This window comes from Maylandia zebra, linkage group LG23, assembly GCF_041146795.1.
Source record: "Maylandia zebra isolate NMK-2024a linkage group LG23, Mzebra_GT3a, whole genome shotgun sequence".
NCBI classification, from domain to species: domain Eukaryota; kingdom Metazoa; phylum Chordata; class Actinopteri; order Cichliformes; family Cichlidae; genus Maylandia; species Maylandia zebra.
The window spans coordinates 18,047,486-18,074,396 of record NC_135188.1 but is presented as its reverse complement, the minus strand read 5'-3'; the positions used below and the strand labels follow the sequence as shown (position 1 = coordinate 18,074,396).

Here is a 26,911-nt window from a genome sequence, read left to right as displayed (position 1 = left end):
AGTACATATCCTGAATCTGCTGTTGATGTACCAATTGTTTGTCTAATCTTTTGGATTTTTTCTGTGAAGAATTTGGCAAAGTCATTGCAGGCCATGGTCGAATGAATTTCAGCTGCCACTGACACAGGAGGGTTTGTTAGCCTGTCAACTGTAGAAAATAAGACCCGAGCATTATGACTGTTTTTGGTGATGATGTCAGAGAAGTAGGACCTCCTTGCACTCCTCATTTGTAAATTATAATTGTGAAGTTTCTCTTTATAGATGTCATAATGAACCTGGAGGTTTGTTTTTCTCCATCTGCGCTCAGCTTTCCTACACTCTCTTTTTTCATTTTTCACCAGTGTGGAGTTTTTCCATGGAGACTTTTTCCTTCCAGAGATAACCTTCACCTTAATGGGAGCAATAGTGTCCATTACATTTAACATTTTAGCATTGAAGCTATTGACGAGCTCATTGACTGAACCCCTGGACAGGTCAGGTGTTAATGGGAAGACCTGGTTAAAGATCAAGAGTGTAGGTCAAGAGTGTGTCCTTTATTATGTGTGGCCTCTGTTACATGCTGAGTCAGCCTAAAGTTGCCCAGAGTGTTACTCTTTGCCCTGAGGGTTGACCACATGGATGTTAAAATCCCCAACAATAATTACACAGTCAGAATAAACACAGATCACAGACAGCAGTTCACTGAGCTCATTAAAAAAGTCTGTGCAGTATTTGGGAGGCCTGTAAACATTAAGAAACACAACTTTGGATGGGGCCTTCAGCTGTAAAGCCACATATTCAAAAGACTGAAAACTTCCAGGAGATAGCTGCTTACATTGAAATGAGTCATTAAATAAGACAGCAACCCCTCCTCCTCTCCTGCTCACCCTGGCCTCACTGATAAAACTGTAGTTAGGAGGGGTCGTCTCAATGAGAACAGCTCCACTGTTACTTTGGTCCAACCAAATTTCAGTTAAAACATAAAATCAAGGCTGTGCTCAGTGATTAACCCTTTAAGACCTACCATAGAACCAAGTCCGCCAGAGCTTATATTATATTTTTACATGCTGTGGAGCCATTTTTGGGAGCATTTCAAGTTGCTATACATCAATACAACCATTATAGCCCAAACTTTAATAATATGTCTGCATTAGGTGCATAGTAATTACATAAATTGCAAAAAAGTGCAATAAACTACAAAAAAATTGAAAATCGTTTTTGTTTTTTTAACATATATTTCTAGTTAGAGAAATTTAAGAGGCTTATCCCTCAAAACTGTAAATACAAAAAAGTTGCACAAACTAGTTTCCCATCACAGGAAATTTATTTTAAGTGTCTTCATAGTTTTATTTTTGAAATACACCAATTTTTATATACTGCAGGAAAAACGAAAATAAATATTATAGTGCAAATTTGCAAAATAACAGCATATGCATCACAATAAACTATTTCCAGCAGTGCAATATGAGTCCTAATCATCCCAGAAACGACACAGAAAGTCATGAAGTCAAACATAACTTTTAAAAACACAAGTATAAGCTCATGAGGCCACGATGGTAAAAAAAACCCTACATTTCCGCAAAATGACGTCACTTCCGGTTTCGGGCAGGTCATGCGGTCATGTGATAGTTCACGCTGATGGACGTAGGAAGTGTTACAAACAGCTGATTGGATCGGCGAAGCGTGTTTCTGGAATATCATGTTTTTGTTGCTGCAAGTGATTTTTATGCAGTTTTTGCAAAGCTATATGTGGAAGGAAACTGTGACCTAGGACAAGCTGATGGCATAAGATGTAAGTACAACTCCTCCAGTTTCATATGCAAAAAAAATTATTGCGCTAGCTTACGTGGTTGCAGAGCTACCGGGATTTAAAAATAGTTACGCAAAACAGAGCGTGCCCGCTCCGATCGGCTGTAAAGGGTTAAATCATTAATTAAAAATGTTTTCCCAGCTAAAGATCTAACTTTTAATAAAGCCAACTTAAGTGTTTTAGAGGTATTATTTGTCCCCTCGTGCTCCTTTGGGAGCAGTCTGTGGCACACAAGATATGTTTACTATATTTAAAGATCTTTTAGAGTGCACCTCTCTGTGTTTTGACCAGGCCACATGTCTCCTTCTGTCACCTAAAAGTACAGAAATTTTAAAACCTTCTAGTAAACAGGGTCCCACAGCAAAAGATGCAAACTCAGCAGCCTGCAACAAGTGCTTTAAGGTGATACTGTGCAAAGGAGGTAACACCTCGAATCTGATGAAACACCTGGCGACGCATAGCGTTTTTTTTTAAAGCCGAGAAATGCATCGTACCTACTACGGGTGTGGTGCCTGTTAACGGACCCGGAGTTAGCAACATTCCCCAAGAACCCGAAGAGTAGAGTTCTGGCCCCTAGCCCTGCCAGTGTAGCAGAAATGATGACGGATGATGATGGCAGCAGCCGCCGTTCTTCTCTGCGTGAGTAGCTTAATGTTGTTTGTGTGTAATTTACTTTGAGTAGGCTAACCACGTTATCACATTAATGCATGTAAGGTCAACTAGCAACGTTTTGGACAAAGTTTGTGTTTTTTTCATTGAATTGCTTACAGCCAAGAGTGATACCATATATGCCCTATAGCTGCAGAAAAGACTAATATTGTTATCTTTTTACAAAAAAACAGCTAAACATGAGAGGTTTTTGGACAAAGTTTGTGTTCTCCATTCTTTAAGCACCGGTTCGAGCACCGTTTAAGCACCGGCACCGTTTCAAAAGTACCGGTTTGGCACCGGTATCGGATAAAACCTAAACGATAACCATCCCTACCCAGGAGCTGAGCTCTGAAAGCTTTCATACAGTAAAACTGTTCATATGTTACTAATTGGGAATGGGAACTCCACCCCTCCAATGCCTGCAGATGAGACATGCAAACAGGCCAAAAGGAAGGCAAGGTGGAGTAGATCATCACAGAGACGAACACCGAGTCGCGTTTGTGTCCAGCTTCACTGTGTTCATGTTCCATGTGAGTGTTACTGTGAAGCAGTTTGATGGGGCGTTGATGAACAAACACAGCATTTGCTCTCTCACACAGTCTGGAGGACGCAGATTTTCAGATTTGATTGTGACAGTTTGTGTTGCCAGATATAAAGTGGATTTAAACTCGTCTCATTTCACAATGTTTTTCTAGAGCAGATTCGGCTTTTATTAAAATAAAATGACTTTTTTGTAAGTCAGCAAAGTGTTATCTATCATTAAAAGTGTTTATTGTTTCATTGTAATAAGCAACATGAATGTGGTTCTAATAAAAAATAATAACAATCTCTTTTTAACTGCTTTCACTTCAAGTGTAAACTACAAACTCTGGAGAACAATTGTCTATTCAGAGATTTAACCGTTTCTTCTCAACGCAGCACATGGAAATAATTTTCAACTCTTCAATTTAACTGACTTAAATTAACTGAGTTTTTCTAAAGTTCAGGTTTGAGAGTGCAGAAATCATTTAGAGATTTTTAATGCAGCAAATTCAGTTCAAATATTTTTAGACAGGAAAGAAGTCTTTAATGCTTCAGCTGTTTAGCAAAAATATATTTATTTTATAGTTTTACAGTAAAAATGAGCTCAGTACAGGCTCTCAGCTTTAATATTCGGTTTTGCGGAAATAATATTAAATCATAACAGCACTGTTACATACAGTGAAAAGCACCAGAATTTTTTCAAATATATTTTTGTCCATACTGTCAACGTTATCTCTCAGCAGATCCAGATCATTCAGCACAACTTGTTCCAAAAATCTCTGAGCCAATCATACATTAAAACAGAGCCTTCAACAATATTTTAACATGTGCAGTTCAGATTAGACACAGAGGATCTGTTCTGTAATAAGTAAACATAAGAGCACGAGAGATTTATAAAAATAAAATTTCTAAATGACTTGTCAGAATTTTTTTTTTGTCCTTAAGTCATCAGTTATGACTTCCATCAGCACTATATCATTTTAACTAAGAATATTTATAAATACTATGGTCAACAAGAAAAAAAATGCAAAAGGGTATTGTGAGTTCGATTGAAAAATAAAACTGATTACTGATGTGTAATTATCTTTGAATGGTTCGAGTGATTAAGGAACAACTAATTGAGCCCACCTGAGTGACATTTGAAATGTAAAACCGGTTCCACCATCAACAGTCTGTTGAAGCAGAGCCAACAGTTTGTGATGCACTGATCTTAGGCAGAGTCAGACATGTTTAATCTATATTTGAATTTGCAAGTATGCGAAAAAAAAAAATCCTAATTTTCCACTTTCTCTATCTGAGCTCAAGACACATAGCTGCAAGTGTTAGCCAGGAAAACATAACAGACCAACTCTAATGAAGAGACGACGGGTTTGGGGAAAAAAATGATTGTGGAAATGCAAAAAATGTAAAATGTTGTAAATGACTTGTTGGGATATAATCTGGCCTCAAATATATGTGAAACATGAGCCAAAAAGAATATTCCTATTGCATTTACCAAGTAAACATAAAAAAACACAATAGAAACATTCGAAATCACTTTTTGGCACAACACTAGAAGTAAAAACACACACAGAAATGAAACATGAGCTGAACAAACAGTAAAGTTCCTAAAGACAAACTGTTGAAGGAGGAAAGCAAACTTACAGTTTCTTCAAACACACACGAACAACAACAAGCTCCACTCCAGACCTGGACACTAAACATGGACAGACAGGTGAGCTGCTTTCTGGGAGGAGGCGGGACTCCACCTGATGGTTTCGAAATGTGATCCTGTCTTGACTTGTGTTATTCTAGCTCTAAACGTTCTTTGGGTGTGTTTCTTGCTCCACCCATAAGAATGCATTGAGAAGATTATTACCACAAGAGCAGAGATATCTTACATAATATTTTAACAATTTAAAGCTGGTCGGCGCTGGCACGCTCCGTTTTGCGTAACTATTTTTAAATCCCGGTAGAACTGCAACCACGTAAGCTAGCGCAATAATTTTTTTTGCATATGAAGCCAGAGGAGTTGTACTTACATCTTATGCCATCAGCTTGTCCCAGGTCATGGTTTCCTTCCACATATAGCTTTGCAAAAACTGCATAAAAACCACTTGCAGCAACAAAAACATAATATTCCAGAAACACGCTTTTCCGATCCGATCAGCTGTTCGTAACACTTCCTACAGTGGAATAGATGTCAGCGCAAACCATCGCATGTCCACCATTACCTCCCCTTTCTGTATTGTTTCTGAGATGCTTAGAACTCATATTGCACTGCTGGAAATAGTTTATTTTGATGCATATGCTGTTTTTTGCAAATTTGCATTATAATATTTATTTTGTTTTCTCCTGCAGTGTATAAAAATTGGTGTATTTCAAAAATAAAACTATGAAGACACTCAAAATAAGTTTCCTGTGGTGGGAAACTATTTTTGTGCAACTTTTTTGTATTTACAGTTTTGAGGGATAAGCCTCTTAAATTTCTCTAACTAGAAATATATGTTAAAAAAAACAAAAATGATTTTCAATTTTTTTGTAGTTTGTTGCACTTTTTTGCAATTTATGTAATTACTATGTACTTAATGCAGACATATTATTAAAATGTGGGCTATAATGGTTGTATTGATGTATAGCAACTTGAAATGCTCCCAAAAATGGGACTACAGCATGTAAAAATATAATATGAGCTCTGGCAGACTTGGTTCTATGGTAGGTCTTAAAGGGTTAAGAGTCAATATATCTTAAAATCTTTTCTGCCTGTTAAAACCTTTGTTCAAGTTCAATCTTAAATACTATTTATTATTCTACTCCCAGATTAGTGAGCAAGAAAGGAGACTCAAAAGCTGAGATGAGAAATAAAATAAAACAAATCTCTCCAGATTTAAAAAAGTTACAATCCCATATTTTTCATTTCCCAGATTCCACATGCTGGATTCACCTGCTCAGCAGCAGCATTTACCAAAATGAGATGTCCTTCAGAGCTTGATTTTAAAGTGCTATCAATCAAATATGACATTTGAATCAATGGCATCATTAATAGTTTTGTTACACCATAACTAACTGATCATGATTTTTTAATTAAATTAACAAACTGGCCTCAATAAAGGGCAGAAATCTGTTAATCATGCAAACTTTCTGAAAGAAGTTCCTTAACTTTTAATTACTTAATTTCATAAATTGTCACTAGTTCAATAAATGCTCACTTATAGACATTAAAAATGCGATGTCATTCAGGGGTAAAACCGCAAAGGATTCTGGGAACGCGTGGCAAGCAGTACTAGCGCATGCAGGCTTTCAATTGAAATCAGTTACACAGCGATAAAAAGAAATACAAAAAATGGCAAGAAACTGTTGTATTATTAACTGTAATTGCTGGTCGCATGACAGCCACGGGAAGCTGACGGGTAAAGAGATCAGTTGTTATCGGATTATGTCGTTGAAGGGAAATTGTTCAAGCCAAGTTTCCGAAGTAACAAAAAGCCACGGATGGCCTGGATTGCAGCCATTCGAAGACTAAATATAACGTCCCAGAACACTCCAGCTCACATGTTAGTCTGCTCCAAGCATTTCCACAAAGGTAAGTGTTTTGTGGTAGTTAATACGTCATTTTTCATAACATAATTGGTGATATGGTAAATGGTAAATGGCCTGTATTTGTATAGCACTTTTCTAGTCCCTAAGGACCCCCAAGCACTTTACACAACCAGTCATCCACCCATTCACACACACATTCACACACTGGTGATGGCAAGCTACATTGTAACCACAGCCACCCTGGGGCGCACTGACAGAGGTGAGGCTGCCGGACACTGGCGCCACCGGGCCCTCTGACCACCACCAGTAGACAACGGGTGAAGTGTCTTGCCCAAGGACACAACGACCAAGACTGTCCAAGCCAGGGCTCGAACCGGCAACCTTCCGATTACTCTCAACTCCCAACTCTTAAGCCACGATCGCCCTTTATATAGGGCTATATAGGTTACAAGCAAGTCTGGCACTGAACAGAAATGTCGGGCTATGCTCCTTTTTTTATTGTACATAAATAGTGAATTGTCCTGACAGAATATTGCGTTTCGCTTCTGTTATTACCATGATACATTGACAAAAACATATACTTTTATCCACAGGATAAAACAGTTTTTTTGTATCACTAATTGCCCAGTACGATTACAGCATACAATATTATTGTCACTGCTACATTTCTGTAATGCCTACCAGAAATTATTTCCACTACTAATTAATTACCGTGGACTCAAAGGTCCTATTAATAAACGGTTAACGAATGTGTATTTATGAAGACGATTTGTAAGACTGGTAAACTTACCTTTGTTCGTTCAATGGTCTGTCGTACACGGTGCATTTCAAGGTCCAGTACCCATCCGTCGGTAAACTGTACCTGGGCTTGTTGCAGTGACCTGAAGTTACTAAAAACTTCATGAGTGTATGCACTCACTCCAAGAACCGTATAATTATAAATATGAGCGTGGTGAAAGTTGGGCAGCACGCTAACGTCTTTTGTCCACTCTGTGTGCTCGTAAGGGACTAACCCTTTCATTCCTTTGATTTTTTCCTCGTATCTTTTCTTTGACTTTTCATCAAGTCTGTCTTTGTACGGACCGGCATTGTTCTCCTTTATTTTGTACATACCTTTTTTGAGGGGCAAAGAAAAAGCAAGAAGGTATTGGAACCGGAGAATGAACATTTTGCGGTGCTGCAAATGCTTGCGTTTGATGCATTGCTTTGATTGTTTTGCCACTAGTACCTGGCATGCAATGCGCGAAAGTCACGTGGTCTGTCAATCTCTATTTCCAGCAGTGTGTGTTCAGTAGTTTGGATTGAATGTCTCCCTGAGTGCACACGAGAAGAATATTTCACAGATTACCTCATTATAAAAGTTACATTAAAATATTCTTGTTGATGCAGTTTTCAGGTTTTAATTTCTGAACTTCTTTAGATTAAATTCATAATTATTCTATAAATGTTACTCTAAATAAATAGTTAAGAAAAGTGACCAAAGTGGGTCCTGAGTGATTTCATGAAAAGAAAACACACAGAAACCTGTCCATGTAAACACAAACTGTCTGCTATAATAAAATATTTTTTGAACTCTGATCTGTTTGTTCATCTCGCTGATACTGAAAAGGTTTCTGTTTCTCTGTGTTTGATGAGCTCTGACTTCTGTAAATATGTATACCGTATTTATGAAAAAGCAGATGGAGTTTGTGTCTCACTCATGTAGTGACTGTTGTTGTTAAACAGACACCATGACAAAGATCATAAAGGTCTCCTGGGCCCTATTTCAGGAAGCCGGTTTAGAAAACTCAGAGTGAAAAACGATACTCAGGGTTGAGTAACCCCGAACTGTCCATCTCGGAATATTCGGTTTCAGAAAGGCTGATAACAATTAGTTCAATCAACGCGGAGTTGCTTTAACCCCAAATTAAGCGCGCGCACGAGGATACATAAAGCCCTGATTAGTGGAGCACAGATTAAGCGAGTCACCATGGAGACGGAGGGAAAGAAGGCGCGGTCAATGTATTTTACAGCGCTTGAGGCCGAAATTCTGATTGCAGTATATGCCGATAACATGCAAATTTTGCGGAAAAAAAGTAACACAGCCTCAGCTGCAAAAGAAAGGGAGCATGCATGGCAAAACATAGCCGACAGAGTCAATGCGTGAGTGTTAATTTAAACATTGATCTAGGGATTTCCACCCATTTAACACGTTATTTTATTTTATTTTTTATTTCATACATTTTATTTTGTGATGTGATGTGAGCGCAGGTGCAACCCAACAGGCCCCAAACGTTCCTGGCAGCAAGTAAAAATGAAATATAAAAATATAGTCCAAACAGGTAAGGTGTAATTGTATTATGAGCCATAGTGCTTGGTCTGTTTGTCCGATGTAAATCAATTGCAGTTAGAGGCTACATTAATTTTCTTTCTGTAAGCACTTATTGAAATTATCTGAGCACATTACAAGTACATATTTGCTTACTCTGTATGCTCAAATGTGACCCGTTATGGCCACTAGAAAAAAAGCGGAGGCCCGAAAAACAGGTGTAGGTCCTCCACCACCACCACTCACAGAGGCTGAGCAGTTGGCTTCCACATTTGTGATAATGTTGGCAGCATCACATATGATCTTCACAGTGCAGAGAACACAAATTAGCATCCATTACTATAATGAAATAATTTGTTAGTTTGAAATGCTACAGGGAACTATGTACCTGTACATTAATGCTGTGGAAAGACTTCCTGTTCACATAGTCTCCTTCATTTACTGAAGGAGCAATGATTGGAATGTGAGTGCCATCTATACAGCCAATCACGCCTGGGAACCCTGAAAATAAATGTAAAATTTAAGTAGTAGTTCAAGTATCACCACATCATGAATTAAGTTTTGTTCATCCTGCTACCTGCAATTTTGTGGCATCCCTCTTTGATGAATCTTGTGGGTCTGTGACCGGGGAACACCACAAACGAGTACAGGAGACGTTTCAGTGCAACTGTAACATTCCTGACTGCCCGACAGACGGTAGCCTTGGAAACGTGCTCAGCGTCACCAATATTATACAGAAAGCTCCCGTTTGCAAAAAACCGAAGTGCAATACAAATAATATGTACAGAACTGAGAGGATGTCCGCGATGTGTCACATGAGCAATATTAGACCTGAGGATGTTATTCAAATAAATTATAGATTGTGCTGAAAAACGGTAACATTCACACAGAAAATCATCAGGAAATGATAAAATGTCCAAACGCGCTCTAATCACTCTCTCCCGGCGGAGAGCTCTGCGGAGAATTTGGGCTTCAACATCTACTGGCTCTTCAAGGAAGGGGCAGGTCATGTCTGACACTTCCTACAGTCAGGTTTCTGACAAAGAGGCGGAGAATGTCAGGGTTAGTTGAAGTAAACCTGCTAGGGGGCAGGTTAGCTTCACGGAGTGTGTCGTCATAGTAACTCACTCAGAATTAATCTAAACTCGCTTTGTGAAACAGAAAACCCAGAGTTTTCGTTAACTCAGCGTATACTTACTCAGAGTTTGCACTAAACCGGCTTTCTGAAACAGGGCCGTGATGTTAGAAATGAGAGCAGTGGTGGCATTTGTGTGTTATTGAAATGTCTGAAGTGTGTTTATGAATGCTTAGCTCAATATAGTGATGTGCTGATCTTTACCATGTTGTTCTGTTGTTTTGATCACTCTGGATTCAAATGATGAAGTCCCATGTTTACAGTGACAGTGATGAGTGAAGACATTCATTACAAGTCCAAACTTGCTGCACTTGGTAATTAGAAAAATGTGAGCTGTTACCTGGGATCAGTCAGAGTTCCAATCTGAAAAACTAAACTTCAAGCTATAACAGAGATGATGAACAGAGATACATTTTTATTATACAGAAGAAACTATATAACACAGACTTAAGAGCTGCAGCTATAGGACACTGATTTTGCCCTGAGAAAACCTGTAGATGACAGAAATGTACATGTGAGTGTTTGTGTGTGCACGCTGTATTTGCCTGGTAATGGCAATAACCCAACCCAACAGAAACTGACAGTTTGTTAAACCTGAGTACAGGTGTGAACTGTACAATTCACTTTACAGTGTGTCCGACTCTGTGGCTTTGAAAATTAAAGCCGAGGTTATGTTTCTCGTAAAGTAACGTGAAAAACTATCATCATAAAGTTTGATGTGTTTTCATAGCAGCTGTTTACTCCTTGTCTCCACAGCCTATTTACTGTGGAGTCCTGGCCTGTCCTTATGTTTTCAGGTTTGTTTATTAGTTTTCCCGGTCTAGGTTTTATTTGCTCCCTGTTCCTTATCCCCTGTTTGTGTACTTTGCCATCACTTTAAAAAACGCTCACTCACACCCCAGGCAGTACCTGCATTTTGGGTTCTTTTCTCCCACACACCACACGACTGCTACCTCAGCCGTGACAGACACTCTTTCAGTGATGAGGACATACACAACATGGACAGGGAGGAACGCTGGTTTGAGCGGGCAGTCAAGGAGGCCATTTACGTGAAAAGGGAATGACCATCTCTGAATCGAGGAGGGGGCTTAAGGGTACCTCTTTCACTATCTTATAATGCTGAGATTGCAGCCATTCCCCAACCCACTTTGGGTCATTGATTAGTGTTTGTTGATCAGTGGTTGTTAAATGGTTATGACAATTTGCATATTAATGATCAAGGAACTGACTCAGAGCCCATTGTTCATTCAGCCATCTAGTTTCAGTCAATGTGCAAAGGTACTGTTTATTAGTTATATCATGTTCAGCTGTGTTCCCTCCTGCAGTTCGTTCCCTTTTTTGCCCTTTTGTGTATTTATGTCTTCATCTCCCTCTGTCCTGCATCATGATCTCGCTCATTTCCGTGCTGTTTGTTCTGCTTGCCCTGTTAGTTTGTGTCATGGTCCTGGGCCATGTGGGCCCAGTATTCTTAGTTTCTTGTATTTTTGTATTTCGTTCCTTATTTAGGCCATGTTTCCTAAGTTGTCCTGTTGTGGTGTTCCTTATTTGACTTCCCCTTGTGACTTTTATCCCCTGTGTGCCCCTCTATGTATCTGTGAGCCCTCATCTCCCCTCCTTGTTTCATTCCATGTTTCCCCAGCCCACTATGCCCGTGCTCTCTCTCTCCTCCTGTTTGCACCTGTGTACTTCCTGTTTTACTTTGACAGTCTCCCGTCAGTGTTGTTTACTCCTGCCATGTCTTGTTATGTTTATCTGTGTCAGCTGTGTACCCATGTGTGGCCACTTCCCCTGATCATCCCTCTTGTGTATTTAGTCTCTGTGTTTCATGTAGTCTGTGTCGCGTCGTCTGTGTTACCACCCCCTGTGTTCCGGATCTCCAGCCATAGCTTTTCCTTAGTTTATGTCCAGTTTAGGTTTCTGTTTGAACTATTACTCTTATGCTGCCCTCACTCTGTTTTGTTCCTTTCATCAGCCAGAATAAAAGGCTCGCTTTTGTTTAACTCCACTCCTGCATCCTTGCTTGTGTTCGCTCCTGGGTCCACCACACACATTTCCGCACGGTCTGCCTCTGCAGACCGTGACAGTTTGTGTGTTTTTCCAGTTTGTTTTGTATTACTAGATACAAGCAAAGCTTTTTTGAGTTAAAGTTCTGCCTTTGAGTCTGCGTTTGGGTGCAATCCTACCTGCTTCACGCAGCTAATTCATGCCACCTATCTCCTTCAGATAATGTAGTCCACCTGTGTGCACAGTCCTCCACTCTTATACATGGCCCTGTGTTCCTTCCTCTTCTTAAAGTCAATGTTTCTCACAGCTTTTTGCATCCTTTTCATAAAACCCACCACCATCTGTCCTTCTACATTTCTCTCCTTAACACTGTACCTATTCAATACCTTGTCATCTCCTCTGTTCCCTTCACCTACATGTCCATCCAGCGGTCTCCAAACGCCGGGCCATGGACTGGTGCTGGTCCATGAGTCGTTTGGTATCGGGCTGCGAGAGTTGAGGCCCAGGTGTGAAATTGAGGTTTTTCAGGGTTTTTATCATTAAGTCGGTTTCCTTGGGTCTTTTCCCGTGTTGTAGTTGTGTGTCTTTTTTTGAAAGAAATATTTACGCATTACCATAGTGACCAGAGAGCATTAAGGGGCAGAGAGGAGGATGTTACTCTGAACGTTGTTGTCACATTTCAGGAGGACACTGCTAATAAAGTTACACAGTGAATTCGCGTTTATTTTTATATTTACAAACTACCACAGTTTTTTTCTTGGTCATATAATTTTATTTCATTGTATTTATCCACAACACCTTTGTGAGGAGAAAACTCTTAGGAGGCAAGAAACACAGAGTCATTAGGACAGAACTGCAGAGCCTTCTCTGGTATGAGACTAATAGGAGTGATTACTGACACGCCCTTCTACTCCACGCTATTCGTGGAGCGGTGTCAGTTTTATGACTACAATCTGGAAATAATAAATATTTAGGTATTAATGTTTCTCCTAAGCTTTCAGACTTAACTAAATTAAACCACATCCCACTTCTAAAGAAAGTAGAAGGCGATCTGACTAGATGGAAATCTTTACCCATATCACTCATGGGAAGGGTCGCCACTATAAAAATGATGATCTTGCCAAAAATAAATTACTTATTTTTGATGATCCCTAACAAACCATCACAAGATTGGTTCAGATCTCTGGATACATATATTTCCAAATTCCTTTGGAAAGATAAACCCCCACGTATCAGCTTAAAAACGCTACAAAGAACCAAGGATAGAGGAGGATTAGATCTGCCTAATTTTCACAAATACTTCTTAGCCAACAGGCTTCAGTTCATCTCAGAATGGTTAAAACATACCTTCTTAGATGAGCCCTGGCTAGATGTTGAACAGGCACTATGCAAGGATCTAGAGATTTCAGACCTACCATTTATTAGCTCAAACATCAAAAGACATGAATGTTTTAAAAGTATCAACATCAGCTTTTCTCTGACAGCATGGTGGGAGTTTCTAAAAATAACGGAGTCCTCATTAATCCCATGCAAACGTACACCTATCTGGAATAACCCTGACATATTACAAAACAACAATATGATTAATTTCCCAGAATGGAGTTGTAAAGGAATTAAATACTTAGAACATATATTAGAGGGAACAGAATTTATTCCATTTGACAGACTAGTTGCACAATATGGGATCAACAAGAAAAGATTTTTTAGAATATCAACAAATTAAATCCATAGTAAAAAAGAAATTTAACCTCAGTCAAGTTGAATTACAAACACCACTAAGTGCGGCACATTTTCTTACTCTTAAATCCCCCAAATTATTATCTAAAATATACAGAACACTTTCTAAATTAGATGAATCAATATCCCTTCCTATTGCAAAGTGGGAAGTAGATTTATCAGTCAGCTTAGACCAAAACTTCTGGTCTCAGGTATGCTTAAAAACCTTTAAATTGATTAAAAATCCCAGTCTGCAATTAATACAATACAAAATACTACATAGAGTGCACTATACAGGTCATCGGATGTTCAAGATGGGCTTTACATCTTCCAACAACTGCTCACACTGTCAAGGCAATACACCAGACAATTACATTCATGCTCTTTGGTTCTGTTCACCAGTGCAGAAGTTTTGGCACGAGATATGTGAAGACTTAACAAAGTGTCTGAAATGTAAAATTCCAACCTCCCCTTTAGTATGCTTGTTGGGAAAACTGGATGAGGTCACTACAGAAACTAATACAGTCCACATGGTTTTTACTGCCCTATGCATCGCCAAGAAAACGGTCCTCATGAACTGGAAAAATAAAAAATAATCTTAATTCTAGCCAATATAGAAACCTTCTAATAGATCACATTAGTCTCGATATAGCCTCTGCCACCACATTAGATCAATCCCTCTGGGCTCCTTTGATCGGCTCCATCACCTAGCGGGGGTAGGGGATCGTGGTTTGGTGCCGCCTTAGCTACTGTGGTTGATATGGAGTTGGGACGGGCTTAGGGCGCCTGGAGGACCCCTAGAGACGTTATCCCTGGAGGGCTTAACCCGGGGGCTGTGTTCATAACTTGGTTAGGGGCTCTGGTCGCTCTTAGAGGTTGTTCTCCTCGTGGCTGCGTGCAGCGGGGCTGGAGGATGGTCTGTACTGGTGGACGTAGGTTACTGGCCTGGTGGCCTGGCTGCCCCTGAGTGGATCCGGGGCAGGCGTGGGGGTTTGTGGTTCGGGGGTGCTTCGCCTCCGTGCTGGGGCTCTGGCTGGGCCTTGGGGGCTTCGGTCCTCATCGGTGTGTCACCGAGGTTGTGAGCGGGTGGGTGCACGGGGGCTCAGCCCTGGCGCAGGGGGCCTCTTGTGCATCGGCCTAACTGGGGGGCTCTTCAACTGGCGGGGAGGTTGTTCCATCCTTGCAGGAGTCCACTCTGCAGGTGGGGGAGAGACATAGGAGAGGTGGAGAATAAACTTAACCTGGTTGTCTGTTGTCTCATGTAGTCTGGGAGACGATTGAATGTTGGGGTGGGTACAGTTTCCTCTACGGTGGGGTAGGGTGGGCTGCCCCTGGTCCTGTGGGGCTTGGCAGTGCTACCGCAGGCCCCGGTCTGGATGGACCTGGGCTCCCTTGCCTTGGTGGGTACCAGAGGACGGGAGTGCCTACTGGGGTCAGCGGGGGGAGCTGGCCCTAGGGAGGGGCATCCTCCCCTCCCTCCTTTTCCTCCCCATCCCCGACTACCTCCCTCTTCCCGCTCCACCACACTCACCCACACAGGTAGGGCCTTGGGGTGCTGGTGTGTCACAAGGGTGCAGGGGAGACACCCCCCCCCCCCCCCCTGTCCCCTTCTGGCCACCTGTGCCTCAATTTTATCTCACAACTTAGACATCCACATTACTTACACTCTCATAACACACACATATATATAGGGCCTTGAGGGTGGGCACGTTAACGGCGTCCAGTGGACGGTCTGTGTACTCAAACCTACCTCTGGCGCTGGTGCCCACCTCTCAATTTTAAATCCATGTAGACATTGAGGGTTCTCGGGAGGGGCCGTGCTAACACCTACTGCTCTCTGGCAGCAGCACCATGCTCTCCCTTGTTTTAAATGCACTTTAGAACAACACGCAGCAACACTATACATGAGCGGGAGGAGGGAGGTATGGGGTCTTCGCACACCCCCGTTCTCTGCTAGCCATTGGGGCGGGGGGGCTGGGAGGAGATGTTAGCTGTCCGATTGGCCTCCCTGCTGCTGCGGACCCTGGGACGGTCTGCTTGCCTCCACCCCGGGGGGAAGGGTAACATCTCTTGGGTCTGGGTTCTGTTTCCCCCTCTGGGGGCGAGGGCACCTGGACCCGGGGTATAGAGTATGTTTGGGGAGTGTGATTGTGTGTACATGTCCATTTATGTCAATCCTTACGTTGGGTGAGTGCTGAGTGTTTGTATATTTGTGCATGAGGGTGGGAATGCATGTTTGTGTCTGTGTGTGCCTGTTTGTCTGTGTCTATATGTCAGGTCGGGTCTTAGACTCCACCTCTCTGGGAACTCCCAGGCCCTCCAAGGCCTGTCTCCCCTCACCACACTCCCTGCCGGTGACTGATGCCCTCAGGGGTCGGTGCATTGGTGGTTCTTGGTGTCCGGGGCTGGGCACTCAGGTATGTACCGGCTCACTCCCGGTGGCTACCTGGCGGGGCCTGGCGCCTGTTTTGGTCGGTCAGGCCTCCTCCGGGGTGCGGGGGGCCTCTGGGCCTGCGGCTCAGTTCACTCTGGCACAGCTGGCTACCGGCAGAGCCGGCGGGCACGCCGGTGCAGCCGCCTCTAGCTTCTGCTCGGTGGCTACTGGGTGACGCCTCGTCTGGGGATCCTCAGCCCTTCCCATGAGGGTGGCACGGATGCCCCTCCGGTGGTCCTCCTTGGGCTCTCGCACTCTGAGGCGTCTGGATGTCTGGGGCCTGGATCTCCTCCATGCCTGTTTCATGCCCTGGGGGACGGGGCTATGGCTCGCTACATCCTCTTGCAGACCATTACATGTGGAAACCATTTGAATACTAGCGTGCTGATCCACACAGGTATGCACACGGATGTTCACTGCTCGTAGACTTAAATTACACCTTTCTTGGCTGCTACTTCAAAACACATTGTGCGCTGTCTGTCCTGCGTGCTGCACAACAACATTGAATATTTAGTATTTACTGCTGTTTACACTTAGCTAGATTAATGCGATGGTGTTGTGTTTAGTATGTTGCTTTGTTTTTTTTGTTTTTTTGCTTGTTTTCTATTCTTCTTCTCTCAACAGGTGATCCAGGAGATTTTTTTTCTCCCCCCCTTTCTCACTGTCCCTCTCCCCTTCTGTTTTTTTCCTTCCTCTTTCTCTCTCCCTTTCCTATCCCTCACTCATGTCTGTCCCGTCTGTAACATCTGAAAATAAAATATAATAAATAATAAAAACAAAGGTCGATCAAATGGACCAATACGGCAATGCCACGATGATCCATTTGGCAAAGTAAATCCATTGGGTATCCTTGTTGGTCTTCAGACAACAATTCTGATGGCTAAAGAACCAAATGGGACAGGCAAAAAAGAAAAAAAGATGAGAGAGATCATGTGGAAGATGATGAAAGGGAAGAGTTTTCAGAACTTGAGGTATTCACTTTTGTCTTCACTGTATAGGATAGAGAAGAAAGGGAGGGAGGGGGAAATGAGGAGAATGACACAGAGGAAATGGTCTTGAGCAGACTCAGTCCCAGGCACTGGAATCACAACTCAACTTTCAAAACAATGGGTCACCTGTTAAGCTGGGTAATCTATAGCAGCAGTCAGGAGTCTGTAATTTGAAGACAATGATGAGAATGACTATAAGTCAGCTAAAAAACAAACAAAATGAACATCATCAGCCAACAAGGGGAAAGAAAACTGTGAGACTGGATGGTCTTCTTGCCCAAGGAGAGAGCCACCTTGCATGGCTATGTGGGGCAACCAAGGCTATCATAAAGGACAGCTATCATCGTACAAGCAGTTCAAGACAATTTTTAACTTCCTAGAATCCACTTTAAAAATCATCCAGGTTAGGAGATGTTGCCTGATTTGAATTGTGTTCTAGATCCAATTGCAACAAAAAGAGCTGTTCTGTGTGTGGCTAAGATGAACAGGAAGACAATATAGATGCATAAATCTACAAAATAGGTATGCAACACACTGAGGAAAACTATGCCGATCATTTGTTTTATAAGCTGTTAGGAAATTATTATTCTTTCAGTGGTGCTGAACTACAGACTGAGATCAATGCTTAACTCCTAATTAAGCTCAAAAAAGAAAAAAATAATAATGATGAGAAAGCCTGTTTTAGATTGTGGTGCAGTTTGTCATCAAAGGCTGACAAAACCTTAAGAATTTGGTGCCATGAAGTCTGACTTGGATTGTTTGTTGTTGTTGTTGTTGTTGTTTTATTTGGTGGTTTATTTTTAAAATCAAGATTAAATTTTATGGCAACAATAGGAGGGATGACAAGGGGAGGTGTGTTTAAAGGTTAAATTGCTAAAACAGCTAGTTTCAGATTGAGGATAAACTGAGGTGCTGGACTATCTGCTTCAACCAGTTTGAAGTGAGGGGAAAGCACAGGCCAAAAAAACAAACAAAATACAAACAAAAATCACAATGTGGAACACCAAGGCACAGTGCAGTAGACAGATTTTGTAGGGATTTTATTAGTAAATTACATTCAACAGTGGTGCATGAACACACAGAAAGTGGAAAGAGGTGAGTGAAGAAGCAATTCTAAGTACATCCAAAGAAGCACTCAGAATTCTAAGTTTAATAAAGTGTAACTAAGGATGATTCTATGGCTGCAATGATTCACTGAGTAATTCAAATAATTTGATTATAACTAAGTCACAATGGAAATGCTTTGTTTAATGCACGACACGCCACCCAAGTAAAAGCTATTGTTTGCCAAATAAATATGTCAGAAATAAGTTACTGACACAACTGGATGTTAAATGGATGAGTACAATTGTACTTACAGAGCTTTGTTGGAGGCTTTGACCACTGGCAGCAGCCTCAGAAGCGCCTCCTCTGAAGCAGAGTATTTATTCAGGTCAAACACATCCAGATCTTTTTCTGATGACAGTAAGATGAAGACCAGAGCTGACCACTGAGCAGGAGACAGTTTACCAGTGGAGAGACTTCCTGAAGTCAGGTACTGTTGGATCTCCTCCACTACAGAAAGATCGTTCAGTTCATTCAGACAGTGGAACAGATTGATGCTTTTCTCTGCAGACAAATTCTCACTGAGATTCTCTTTTATGTACTGGAATGTTTCCTGATTGGTCTGTGAGCTCTTTCCTGTCTGTGTTAGAAGACCTCTTAGGAGAGTCTGATTGGTCTGAAGTGAAAGACCCAGGAGGAAGCGGAGGAACAAGTCCAGGTGTCCATTTGGACTCTGTAAGGCCTTGTCCACAGCACTCTGGTGGACATGCTGTAGTTTTGGTGCATTAAAAAATTTTGACCACCAGGACGATGTAGGTTGTTCTTCCAGCAGATTGACTGCAGTTGATGAAGGTCAGATGGACATGAAGAGCAGCCAGAAACTCCTGAACACTCAGATGGATGAAGCAGAACACCTTGTCCTGGTACAGTCCTCTCTCTTCTTTAAAGATCTGTGTGAACACTCTTGAGTACACTGAGGCTGCTCTGATATCGATGCCACACTCTGTCAGGTCTGATTCATAGAAGATCAAGTTTCCTTTCTGCAGCTGATCAAAAGCCAGTTTTCCCAGAGAATCAATCATCTTCCTGCTCTCTGGAGTCCAGTGTGGATCTGTCTCAGCTCCTTCATCATACTTGACCTTCTTCACTTTGGCTTGAAGCACCAGAAAGTGGATGTACATCTCAGTCAGGGTCTTGGGCATCTGTCCTCCCCTTCTGGTTTTCAGCACATCCTCCAGAACTGTAGCAGTGATCCAGCAGAAGACTGGGATGTGGCACATGATGTGGAGGCTTCGTGATGTCTTGATGTGGGAGATGATTCTGTTGGCCTGTTCCTCATCTTTGAATCTCTTCCTGAAGTATTCCTCCTTCTGTGGGTCAGTAAATCCTCTGATCTCTGTCGCCATGCCAACACAGTGTGGAGGGATCTGACTGGCTGCTTGCTGCAGGACGTGTGGTTATCCAGATGCGAGCAGAGGGAAGCAGTTTCCCCCTGATGAGGTTTATCAGCAGTACTTCCACTGAGGTGGACTTGCAAGGGTCAGTTAGGATTGTAGTTTTGTGGAAGTCCAGAGGAAGTCGACACTCATCCAGACCATCAAAGATAAACACAACCTGGAAGTCTTCAAAGCTGCAAATTCCTGCTTCTTTGGTTTCAGTAAAGAAGTGATGAACAAGTTCCACCAAGCTGAACTTTTCCTCCTTCAGCACATTCAGCTCTCTGAAAGTAAATGGAAATATGAACTGGATGTCCTGGTTGGCTTTGTCTTCAGCCCAGCCAAGACTGAACTTTTGTGTTAAGAGTGTTTTCCCAATGCCAGCCACTCCCTTTGTCAGCACGGTTCTGATTGGTTTATCTCTTCCAGGTGAGTCGTTAAAGATGTCTTCTTTTCTTATTGTTGTTTCTGGCCTGTCTGGTTTCCTGGATACTGTTTCAATTTGTCTGACCTCATGTTCATTATTGATCTCTGCAGTCCCTCCCTCTATGATGTAGAGCTCTGTGTAGATCTGATTCAGAAGGGTTGGGTTTCCTGCTTTAGCAATCCCCTCAAACACACACTGGAACTTCCTATTCAGGTTAGACTTGAATTTAGGCTGACAATCCTGAAGAACATCTGAATTTAAAAAAGAAAAGAAAGAAATAACAGAAAAAAACCAAAAGAAATAACTTTGTTTCCAAATAGTACAATGTTCAAGTGTTATAATGTATCCCTACTGCTATGTTCACCATTTAAAAGAAGCACCTGACAGACATTCAGTATTCAAATATAATTCCTGCTGTAAATTAGAAAGGAGACAGATAATGTAAACCATTTCTGGACACAAAAATAAATGCTTTACATTATTCTATATAAATATGGCATTTTGTTTTCATTTTTTTTCCTGAAGCATTCAAGTCAAACAACTATGGCTTTTCTTTCTTTTCCTCCCCCTTTTCTTACAATGAATTCTGAAGTTTCACACTTTCACATCGCAACAAACTGGTGGTGACCATTCTTATAGAGATACATGACCTCATCTTGCTGAGCAGATGGATCAGAGTATAAACGCAGCTGAGAAAAAAGAGAGAGATCTATACTCTGAAGATGTCTGATCATTATCCTGCATGCTTGGTCCCCTTTCTTCCTCACTGAGTCGATGGAGCAGCGTGCCTTGTCTGCTCTGACTGGGTTCCCTTCCAGTATTGATTCTTTCTCCAATTCATTTAAAACACCGTCACTTACAACAGCTTCAAGGAGCTGTGTGAGGATTTCTGGTGACACCCTACAAACAAAGGCTGACCGCACGCTGGCAAGCTCCTCTACAGGAAGAATAAAGACACATAAACATGCATCTCAATCTCAATCATGTGAAAAATACTCTAAATCTGTTGAATTAAAACTTCATCATCTCATATTCAACATTGGCAGTTCTCATGTTATAAAAATGTGCCAAAAAAGATTAAGACATGTTTCGAAACATTTGATTTTGATGTACTTATAATGATAGAGACTGTTTGTTTTAAAGGCAAGCATATATATAATGAAGTCTAAATGTTCTGACATTTTTTTTCTAACAAATGCCAGAATATCTTTTTTTTCTAAAAAAAAAAATGTTACAAAAAGGGAATCTACCTCATGTACATCCATACATCTCATCAGACAAACCACAGATTTCCTACCTGCTGATGCTTTGGTTGGTGGTTGTTCTACAGGTTCTCCCATGATCTTTCTATAAAACAAGAAGAAGATGATTTTACCAGAAGAAACTGTGAACACAGTTATGTATCACATCACATTCATTTCTTTATGTTAAGGTTTAGTGTCTCGGCCACATACATCCAACACTGATCTGTTTGGAATAAAACATCAATGACATGATAATAAGGTAATAACAGTTTATGTTTAGACTTTTTTCAGTTATAAGTTCAGTATAATGATAAAATAATCTGACCTTATAAACCACAAATTCTACTTATGGGAAACACTACTCATCACTCTCCACGGACTTCATCAGCAAGGTCCACATTTTAAACTATCAGCTCACATTTCACAACTGAGGCAGTAGCCACCATCAGAAAGTGTCTACAGAGAGACAGCTCCTTACACGGAAGACTCAGCTTCACCCCTGTTTAGCTTTGCACCCTGTTAGACCTCTTCCTTACCACCACAAACACAACAAACATTTCCACAGGCAAAAGTAACGAGGTGTCCCCTACTGCAGCCAACCTGCAGGAGGGAGAGGAAATTAAAGCTGTAGGCTCTTTCAAAGACACAGCATATAGCCACTGGTTTAGACATGTAGATGATTTAAAATCAAAACTGAAGAAGCAGAGGCTTTAACCAAACACATCAACACACTGGATGGAAACATCAAGCTCAGCAGGGGAGGACACCAAAGACGACAGGTTATTATTCCTGTACTGTGGTGTGCTCATTCTGGAGGATTGAAGACCAAATGTTAAAGAAAACAACACACACAGACCAGTAGCTACTCTTTGACCCCCACCACCCACTGGCATAAGACAGCACTTAAAATATGTGGTTATCTAAACTGGGCCTTCATTAAGTCAGCAGATACATGGAAAAGCACCACAGATATTCTTTGCATATAAGATGATTTCAGTTTATCCAAGGACTATTAGTGAAAGGTAAGGTAACTTTTTTAATAAATCCCTTCCCATTAAAGACAAAGTCTGTGCTTGAATCATACATTGATTATGTGGTTTTTAATCTACAGTGGTGATGTACTAAAACTAAAAAAACTGTTTATTTCCTAATCATCATCTTCAACTTATTAATCAACTCAGATGGACCTTTAACTGATTTCAATTAAAACTGTGCTCCTCCTTTTTTGACAGAAACCAACCTGAAAGTGAACCCTACTGTGAGTCCTAAAGGGTAACCGGTCTTAAAGGATCTCAGTAATTTTAAAGCCCAGCAGGCATACAGCGGAGATGGGGGAGGGTCTGTGCTGGTGGACATTGGTTACTGGCCTGGTAGCCTGGGAGGATCCGGGACGGGCGTGGAGGCTTGGGGGTCTGGAGGTGCTCCGCCCCCCGGTCTGGGGTGCTGGCCGGGCCTTGGGGGCTTGGGTCCTGGCTGTTGTGTCGCCGGAGCAGTGGGTGGGTGGGTGCAGGGGGGCTCAGCCCCAGTGCAGGGGACCTCTGGTTCATCGGCCCAACTAGGGGGCTCTCTAACTGGTGGGGAGGTTGTTATGTCTTTGCAGGTGGTCTCCTCACTACAAGAGCTTACTCTGGAGGTGGGGGGAGAGATTTAGGAGAGGTGGAGAATGAACTCAACCTGGGTGTCTATTGTCTTGTGTAGTTTGGGAGATGATTGGATGATGGGGTGGGTGCAGTCTTCTCTGGGGTGGAGTCAGGTGGGCTGCCTCAGACTCTGTGGGGCTGGGCGTTGCTGCTGCTGCGGGCCCTCGGTCCGGATGGGCCTGGGCCCCCTTGCCCTATTGGGTTCCAGAGTGTGGGGTGCCTACTGGGGTCAGCGGGGGAGCTGGCTCCAGAGAGGGGCCGCTTGCCCCTCCCTTTCTTCCCTCTCCATCCTCAGCTGCCTCCCTATTCCCACTCTACCACACCCACCCACACACGCAGGGCTTGGGGTGCAGGTAGGGTTGCCAACCGTCCCTTAAAAAACGGAATTGTCCCGTATTTCGAAACACAAGTACACGTCCCGTATTGAGCTAATAAGGGACGCACTTTGTCCCGTAATACAGTGAGAATCAAAAGTAGTCTATAAATGTTTATGGAATTAACGCTTTGTTTGAAAACATAATTCCCAGCCCCTCTCCTGCTTTGTGACCAATGAGCTGACAGCACACTTATGACAATTCGAGTATGACAATTCAGTTTATGCAACCTAATATTAATTTAAAATTTCTGGTAAAATTAAGTTGAGAAATTACATTAGTTGAGTTACACCAACGAACTTTTTTACATGTATCCTACTCACAATTATCCATGCCAATTAGTTTAGGTTTCTATAGTAGCTTTTCTAAAAATCACACAAAGCCATTTCACTTATTCCAATTGATTATTTTATTACAAAACATTTTCAAAGTAATACACTTCTGTGTCAATACAACATAAATGAGACATTACAGCAGCCCTTTAATTATAAATGACTAAAAAAAAAAAAGTACTTCATGTACATTAACATTAACTTAAATTGGTATCAACTTGTTCAACTTGTCGCAGAATCAAGGAAATGACAAAAGATTTTAATGTTCAACAACAGAACAATCCAAAGCTAAGATTATATGTATTACAAACTTTTCTCAAAACTACACTCATCTAGGACTGCATACAAAAACGTAACAGGCACATCGGAATACTACAGTCCAATTCACATTCGTTTCATGACAGAAGTTTGCACTTAACAGACATTACCCGTGGACTGGTTTAAGCCCATCAAGTTCCAGAAATACCTCTAGAGTGTTCTTTACTTGTTTTGGGTAGCTCAGATTGAGAGTGTATATAAGCCCCATCATTAAGGCACACACTCTGGGCACATCAAGGTCTTCCAGGACTGCTGTTCCTTCAATCACAATTTTAGCGACAGCTGGGAGAGACACTGCTGCTCGTCTGGTGTCTACAATCTTTACCACTTCTTCTGGGAACTGTTGTTCACCATCCTGGCAAGTAGGTAGTTTAAATGGAAACATGTCAGCATTTTATGTGCCATTTAAAAATAAAACACAAAAGAATGCGAGATTCACCTACCAGCTGTTCTCTGAAGAGATCCTCTTCCTTCTCTTTCAGATACACCTTCAGGCAACGGATTGCGACCTCTCTCTTCATTTCCACCGAACTCTGGAGAATAAAAAAAGCAAAACAAAACTTAAACTTACAGTTTATTAGGTGAAAAGTCAAAACTATTACATTTATGTGACTTGCATTGTGCCAAATATTGATTTTAAATATGTTTTTAAAAGAAATAAAGATTTAATCTTTGTAACTTCAATTTAAACTGTTACACACTGGCCTGCTTTAAATGCCCACTTTGCTAGCAATAGGATAAAGTGACTAAAAGTAAATGTAACCTAAATTTCATCAACAGCACAATTGTGCTTTTGATCAATAGGACCTGAATCAGAGAATGACATGAACTATAACTGTAACTGTAACTAATTCATCAATACACCTGCGAGGTACATTATATATACTTTCCAGTTTTAGTAGTAGGTGGGCTAAATGTTTCTCAATTAAATTAGGCAATTCCCCAATTTCTTCATCCTCTTCATTTGCTACATCTTCACACAATGGATTTTCATTATGTTCCTCAAGAGGATCATCTCCTGCATTCAAACGACTGACACACCTCTGTATCAGCTCAGGCTTGAAGTCATCCAATGAGTGAGGAGTGTGTTTTCGGTTCCTATGAGAAGCACATGTTCAAATGAGCAGTAACAATCCCAGTACAGGCAAGGTATAAACAGTCCACCATGGCTATGTTTAAGCCTGTAATGCTTTAAGAGCTCATTCCTTCTTGATGTTTCAAACTTGCAAATTTTGCAAGTCCAATGCATTTTGAAATTTACTGCGACCTTTTGTAATGCAAAGAATTATTGAAGCTTTTGAGTTAACAAGCTATTTTAAGTATAAAACCTTCTCTAAAACACTACAATGCAACACTGAAAAAGATTAATCATAAAGACTGAACAAAATTGAATTTTAAAATTGACATCTACAGACTGCAGTTTAAACTTGTAATAAGGTGTCAAATCCAAATGTGCAAGAGAAATTTCTTTTAAACTATTTAAATACCACTGTGGACATGCCACAATCCCACACTTTACATTATGCTTACAATTACAGAAAGCAAATGCAAGTCGTATGCACGCGCGCACACACACACACACACACACACACACACACACACACACACACACACACACACACACACACACACAATATTGTTTTTTGGGTTTTTTTTTTGCTAGGTCAACCAACTTTAATCTCAGGCAGAATTCCCAGTCGAGCTTAGAACATCAACATAATTGATAGAAATACTTTTAGTCAGGGATAAATTCACCACATTTGACTCTGTCAGTAATTAGTTACCTCACCCGAGACCATCTTGTGGAAACACGAATTTACTCTGACACCATGATAAAAATGCAGGCAGCTACTGACCGGTTAATTTGAACATATACGGGTTCAAATTGAACATGCTCTGCTGTCGGCATAGTCTATCAGCTAACCAAATGTACCCTGACAAGTGACATGTTTTAATTGTATCTGTACTCTTTTATTTGTGAGGAACGTTTGCTAGCTAAAAGAAACGGCTAGCTAAACTTAAAAAAACAACAACAACTCTACTCTGCTAAATTACGATTAAAACCATCAAATTTCAGTTTTTTTTAATATGACATTTTAGAGTGTACAAATATAACTTGTAATTCATCTATTTAGAATTCAGTACTTACTTAACTCACCGAACACAGTCGAGGGCAAACACACCTCTTCTCCCACGAAGCCACAAGAATCCAGAAACTGTTGCGCACGATACGAACATATGCTATGGGGTTGCCCTCGTCTGTCTGAATGGTCTCAATTCAAACAGGAAGGATGTTGAAACTCATTTTTACATGTTACACAAACTTAATATTTTCTGTTGTTGATTGATGACAAAAGTATTTTATTCAATATACTCAAACATTTAAGTTAAGGAGCTGTTTTTTAATTTTTGTGTTGCACTGACTTCTAACATTGATTATTCAACTCACTGAAACGTGTACATGTAGGCAACTTACTTTTTTTAACAGAAAAATGCTTTTTTGTTAAGTTCTACCGACAAACACAACGAATATTTTTTAGAGTGCAGGGTCTCAAACTATACGGCCCGATGCTCTGATGCGACCTGAGTGCTCACACTGTGCGTACATAAAATGAAGGTTATAACAGAAAATCTGTCGCTCTCCCTCTCTGTCTTTCACTCACACAGACACGCACACCACCACCATCAACTTTGCTAAATTGCTAATGAAAAACATTGATCAGGCAGCTGTGATTGAGCAGCAGTGTAGATCCAACTATTTTCAAGGTTGTTGTGGTCGTGATAATTTTGTGAGGCCACATGGAAAAGGCTCGGATGAGCTTTCCAAAGTTCTACAAGTTGTGCCTCCATTGCTTGTGTCCAGATCACAGGCTGCACAGCCGTGCTGCGCCATCTTTTTCACCGACGTTTACGTGTTTGCGCGTGAGCAGTGTGAGCACCTGTGGTGACACCCTCACGAGCGATTGATGATCGGGAGCTGGTCGTGAGGTGTTAATCGCTTCTCCTTACCCCACGTATACTACACGATG

At 41.3% G+C, this 26,911-nt stretch overlaps 1 protein-coding gene and 1 long non-coding RNA gene across 3 annotated transcripts in view; both read right to left on the bottom strand.

The window, feature by feature from the left end:
* The window catches only part of LOC101484690 (uncharacterized), a 49,386-nt gene extending 44,691 nt beyond the window's left edge, over positions 1-4,695 (bottom strand). Inside the window, exon 1 of the mRNA XM_076879863.1 lies at positions 4,607-4,695. Within this exon, the coding sequence (XP_076735978.1) occupies positions 4,607-4,666 (60 nt within the window). The 5' untranslated portion in view covers positions 4,667-4,695. The remainder of the gene's footprint in view (positions 1-4,606) is intronic.
* A 19,403-nt stretch (positions 4,696-24,098) lies between these two features.
* On the bottom strand, positions 24,099-26,121 carry LOC112430468 (uncharacterized). 2 transcript variants are annotated; one of them, XR_003022070.2, is made up of 4 exons: positions 26,032-26,121; positions 24,924-24,980; positions 24,326-24,415; positions 24,099-24,237 (listed from the first exon to the last, which is right to left on the bottom strand). It is a non-coding gene; the product is annotated as an uncharacterized LOC112430468 (long non-coding RNA). The 2 variants fall into 2 exon arrangements; XR_003022069.2 differs by having other exon boundaries at positions 26,041-26,120.
* Between the last annotated feature and the right edge of the window lie 790 nt (positions 26,122-26,911).